At 66.6% G+C, this 5,449-nt stretch overlaps 1 protein-coding gene across 1 annotated transcript in view; it reads right to left on the bottom strand.

Moving 5' to 3' along the window:
- The window catches only part of KLC3 (kinesin light chain 3), an 11,385-nt gene extending 6,400 nt beyond the window's left edge, over positions 1 to 4,985 (bottom strand). The window contains exons 1-7 of the mRNA XM_012733788.1: positions 4,954 to 4,985; positions 2,020 to 2,285; positions 1,484 to 1,714; positions 1,252 to 1,324; positions 789 to 1,008; positions 502 to 589; positions 328 to 429 (exon numbers count right to left, since the gene is read on the bottom strand). Of these exons, the coding sequence (XP_012589242.1) occupies positions 328 to 429; positions 502 to 589; positions 789 to 1,008; positions 1,252 to 1,324; positions 1,484 to 1,714; positions 2,020 to 2,277 (972 nt within the window). The 5' untranslated portion in view covers positions 2,278 to 2,285; positions 4,954 to 4,985. The remainder of the gene's footprint in view (positions 1 to 327; positions 430 to 501; positions 590 to 788; positions 1,009 to 1,251; positions 1,325 to 1,483; positions 1,715 to 2,019; positions 2,286 to 4,953) is intronic.
- Between the last annotated feature and the right edge of the window lie 464 nt (positions 4,986 to 5,449).

The raw sequence follows: 5,449 nt of genomic DNA, 5'->3' as shown, positions 1-5,449 counted from the left end.
GCTTTCTTGCTTTCTAGCTTTCTTGCTTTCTTGCTTTCTAGCTTTCTTGCTTTCTTGCTTTCTAGCTTTCTTGCTTTCTTGCTTTCTAGCTTACTAGCTTTCTTGCTTTCTAGCTTTCTAGCTTTCTTGCTTTCTTGCTTTCTAGCTTTCTTGCTTTCTTGCTTTCTTGCTTTCTTGCTTACTACCTTTCTAGCTTTCTTGCTTACTACCTTTCTAGCTTTCTTGCTTACTACCTTTCTAGCTTACTAGCATACTTGCATCTCCATCTCCATCTCCTCCTCCATCTCCATCATCATCATCAATCATCTCTCATCTCCTCCTCGATACCTTCTCCCGGATCTCCAGGGCACGCTGGCACAGGGGCTCTGCCTCCCGGTAACGCCCCCGCTTCCCGTACAACACCGCCAGGTTGTTGAGGGTGGCCGCCACCTGCAGAGGGCGGCAGGTCAGAGCGGGGAGGCCCCACCCGACCGCCCCCCACCCGCCCTTGCCTCCACTCACCGCGGGGTGCTCAGGGCCCAGTGTCTGCTCCCGGATCTGCAGGGCGTCGTGCAGAAGGTCTGTGGCCTCTTTGTACTTGTTCTGGTCCCTGTGGGCAGCCCAGTGGCGGAGGGCGGTGAGCCGGGCAGTGCCCTTTGGAGGGGGGCACCTCCTGGATGTGGCATAGGGATGCCGTACGCCCAGACTCCAGTCTCGGACCTCGCCTGAGTGGCAGGCACCTCCCAGCTTGCACCCCTGGCACAGCCGACTCCACTCCCCCCGCCAACTGTGGGTGGCTGCAGGCTCACCTGTACACCAGCGCCAGGATGTTGAGCATGGTGGCCACGTCGGGGTGGCAGTGGCCAGAGCTGCGCTCCAGGTCCTCGAGCGCCTGGCGGCACAGCGGCACGGCCACCTCGTAGCGGCCCTGCCCCGCGTACTGGATCACGAGGTTGTGCAGGGTCCGCAGGCGGGCGGGGATCTCGTAGCCGCCCTGCTGAGCTGCCGCCGCCCCTGCCGCTCCAGGACCTGGGAGAGTGGGCCCGTCATGCTGGCCTCACGCCAGGGTCACCGCTGCCCACCTGGCACCCGAGACCCCCAACTTGCGCCCGTCCGGCTGGGCTGCGGGGTGCGACGGGGCTGCTGGCCTCGAAGCTTCATCACCTGCGTGCCGCCACCCCGCCTGCTCCACCCCACCCCGACGCCCGGCAGAGGCCAGGGCCCACTGCCCTCCGCCTTTTGTCCTCCTTGGCCGAGCTCCCCGACACCCACCTTTCCTCTCCTCCTCCTCCTCACTGGGGAACAGGGAGGCCAGGCTGTCTCGGCGAGGGGGGGAGTCGGGCTGCTGCAGAGAGCACAGGCAGGGGCGACGGTGTGGGCTGGGGACTGACAGAGCCATCTCAGCTCAGGCCTGAGTGGGGCTGGGGGCTGGGGGCAGGGCCCTGGGCTTCTCCTGAGGGCTCGAGGGCTCCGCAGACGGTCGGGGACACGGGTCCCCACGCACCTGGCTCTCCGCGGGCGGGTCATACTGCCGCAGCTGGCCCAGGAACTCCAGGTGGCCCTTCTCCTCCTCCAGCTGCGCCACGGCCTCCTCGCTGGCCCGCAGCCGCCGCTGTGTCTCCTCCAGCTCCTCCCGCAGCCACGCGTTCTCCTGCGCCAGGCGCCGGGCCTGCGCCCGCAGCCGCTGCTTCTCGGCCTCCAGTGCGCCCACGTGTGCGGACAGGGCCAGCAGCACCTGCGGGGGGCGGGGGCGGCTCAGCCCATTCTATCCAGGCCCCCCCAGTCCTTAGAGACCCCTGCAGAGGGGCTCAGTGGCCGAATTCCTGCCCAGGGAGCCACCCAGCATGGGCATGAGGACAAGGCGATGCCAGAGCCCACCGCTGACCCCGCAGTTCTGAGGAGGAATTGTTGCATCTGGTGAAGGGGACCTTGTCACTGCCCAAGGCACCCCATCTCGGCCCTATAGCCTTCCCCCTTCTAGGCCTGCCCTGAGACCCCCCCCACGCCCCCAGCCAGCCCCCCACAGCGGCCCCTCCATACCTGGGCCTCCCCCAGTCCCAGCTCGATGGCCTCCAGGGAGTGGTTCACCACCTGCTGCTTTTCTTCCAGCAGCTCCAAGCCAGCCCCTGGGCCTGGCCCCGCCAGGGCCTCTGCCAGGTGCCCGGCCAGGCCGCGGTGCTCCGCCCGCAGGGCCTCCAGCCCCTGCACCACTTGCCGCGTCTGCCGCACCAGCTCCTCCGGGCTCAGGCGCTCAGGGCCCAGGCCCGTGCTCGCGGGCGCTGCCACCTGCACAGACATGGCCGCTCCTGGGGGCGGGGGAGGCCAGGGCTGGGGAACCACTGCCAAGCCGGGCAGCCCCTTCGCCGTGACGCCCACTGACCAGCAGGGCCTCACCCAGCTGCGTCCCCATCCGGGCCCGCCCACCTGGAAATACGCCCCCTGGCTTAGCAACTCCCACCCTGACCGTGTACCATGGGCCCAAAGAGGCCCTGAGCTGTCCTGGTCAGCTCACCCGCTGGCCTCCCGGGGACCCCGGAGGCCTGGCTCAGAGCCCCAGGCTGCCACCCGGCCAAGAGCACCTCCTCTGCGGGGCGGGCAAGGTGGGGCGTGTGGAGGCGGAGGCCTCTCCGTGAGCTCATTCTTAGGGTGTTTTGTTGGGAACCAGTCAGACCACTGGGGGTGGGGTGGGGCGGGAGGAGAGGGCCGAGGGGCGGCGGTGCCAGAAGCGCAGGGTGGGCCGGCAGGGCCCAGGTGCCTGCCAGGGCCCAAGGAGTTGACAGACCCTTGGGAACAGGGCTCCGCCCGCCGCCGCAGACAGGCCCCAGCGGCCAAGGCGTGTTGGGACACACGTGTGGCAGGCGTGAGCCTCGGCGTGGCGCCGCCGGGAGGCTGCGAAGGTCTGACGCCCAGACTGGTGGGTGGGGTCTCCCGGGCCACTTCACATGGTTGTAAGGGGGTGACACAGTCTGCGGCCCAGCTGCTGGTGCCCCTGGGGAGCTCACGCCCATACGCACCCCTCAGAAACGGGCACACAACCCTCCCTTAAAAGCAGCGCAACACATCCCAGGAATGGCGCATGCGCTCCCTCCTTCCGAGCTGATGCGCGCACACGCACACGCGCCCCTCGGGACGCCCCAGGCACACTCCCCGAGAACCCCAGCACGCAGTCTCTCACCTTTCAGCAATAACCTCACACTCCCCTCCCGACCGCTACCCCAGGTTCTCCTCGCCCTCCTGCCCTGCCTGGAAATGGGACCCAGTGCCACTCTGCCCGGCCTCCCAGCGGGCGGGCCCTCCGCACACTTGCGCGCTCAGCGCGGCCCTGCCCCACACGCCAGCTTCCCCGGGGCCTGCCGCCCTCGGCCCACGGCCTCCAGACAGCCACGCTCCCTGCCATGAGGCCCCTCCAGACGCCGGCGAGTCCCAAACACAGATGTGCAAGTGACCTCTGAACTCAGACTCCCCTGGTGGGTGCTCGCCGCGCAGACAGCTGAGCAGACATGCAGAGGGGTGCGCGGGACTCCCCTCCCTAGGCATCCCTGGCCTCTGATGCTGGGCAGCTGCTGCAATGCACCCCATCAGGCCTGGACATACCTGAGGGCCCACGCCCCACCTCCAGCAAGCATCTTCATGAAGCGAGTCGGTGACTCTGGGCTTGTTAGACTGCAGCCTGCTAAGTGAGCAGCTGCGTTATGTCCTAAACAATGTACAGCCCCTACTTAAAGAGGTTTTGCCCCTAAGAAACACCATCAAGGTGTCATTTTTGTGTGGGTGCAGGGTCCTGTAAAAAATGCATTATCTGCAAAGTACAATAAAGAAAATGCAATAAAATGAGGCTCCACCGTCCACTCGTGTACAGGGCCATCCCGTGGGCTTACATTCTGTTGTCACTGGCCTCTAGATCTAGCTGGGCTTGTGTATACAATCTGCATTTGTGTGTTTGCCCCTCACACACAAGCTACACAAACTCACAACCATACAAATTCAAGAATCAGCCTGCTCATGACCAATAATCATGCAACTTGCCACAGCCTCACAGTGCGCTCTGACAGCCAACGCAGGCACTGCCCGCTGCCTGACCCACTGACCATCAGTCCACACAGAGCTGGGCACAGCCACACCGGCCACAGGCCCCTTGAGGCAATTCCTCCCCACACACCGGCTCCCACCCACAGTCAAGAAAGCCCCCACAGCAAATGCCACACAGGCTTGACCCGGTGAGCACAACCACACAGCTGACGGGGGGAATCACCCCACGAGTCCAGTCCATCTGGTCCACTCACTGGGCACCTCCCTGCCACAGGGACCCCCCCACCCATGTCACAGGCAAAAAGACAGCCAGAGCCACAAACCTCTCCATGACACACCTAACCTACGGCTCTGCTCCCTACCCTACACACAGCCAGCTACACGTGAGCAGTATCACCTGCGGGCTCAGGGGCCGCCCACATTTTCTCCTCACCGAAAGTTGCCGATCGGGCCCACCTGTGCCCTGGCGGCCATACACACCACTATGCACACCTGTTTCCTGCGCCACCTCCAAACACACCTGAGCTCCCAGACCATCTCGCGTATCCACCGGAGTGTCCTACTCCGGCTCCCATTCACCATCCACACACGCGCACTCCCCCCCGTGGCCAGCCCCCCAAACTACACAGCCGACTCCTCGCCGACGGGCTCTGCCCAGCTCACCCCAGCTTCCCGGCCCCGCCGTCCGTCACAAGCGCCCCCTCCCTCCCCCTAGGCCCCGCCCCCGTCCTCGCTCCTGTTTACCTGCGCTCCGGGGAGGGGGCGCGGCCCCAGCCGGGCCTGCAGACCCCAGGGAGCCCCAGGGCGGAGCAGGGGGCGCCCAGGGCTCCCAAATTCCGTCCCCGTCGCCAGACTGCCGGACCCAGAGGTGCGCCAGGCCCAGCCTCGCCCTCCGTGCCCCCGTCGCGGCTCCCGGAACTCCCGTCCCGCGCTCCCGGCACCCACCTGGCCGCCGACGCCTCCCGGGACCACTCGGCCGCGCCGCGCGGAGCCGCTCTCGCAACCGCTCGCTCCGTCCCGCGCTCCCGGCACCCAAGACCCCTGCCCGCTCCTTGGGAACCCCAGTGCGCTCCTGCCCTTGGGGACCCCAGCCCCTGTCGGGCCGGGAGGGGCTTGGGGGGAAACACCTGCACCCAGCTGGGAAACCTGCCCTGCGGGACCCCTCCTCCTCACGCTCCCGCCAGCGGTGGGGGCCTGGAGGAATGGCCTGGCCAAAGGGGCGGGGGTGCTCCGCCAGCCGCAGCTCTGCCGGTCTGCCCGCCCCCATGGGGGGGCTCCGGGACTCCCCCCCTCGGGCGGGACACAGCACAGGGGCCAGGGTGACCTGCCAGGCACAGACAGATGTGGAGTTACATAAGGGAGATGGGGCGACTGAGCAGACCCAGCCGGCGCGGCAGCCGGCTCGCAGGCGACCCCGGGGCACACGGGCGCGGCCATGCCC

Source organism: Condylura cristata, unplaced genomic scaffold, assembly GCF_000260355.1.
Source record: "Condylura cristata isolate star-nosed mole 26May11 unplaced genomic scaffold, ConCri1.0 scaffold00041, whole genome shotgun sequence".
NCBI lineage: Eukaryota > Metazoa > Chordata > Mammalia > Eulipotyphla > Talpidae > Condylura > Condylura cristata.
This window is presented reverse-complemented; position numbering and strand designations above follow the sequence as displayed.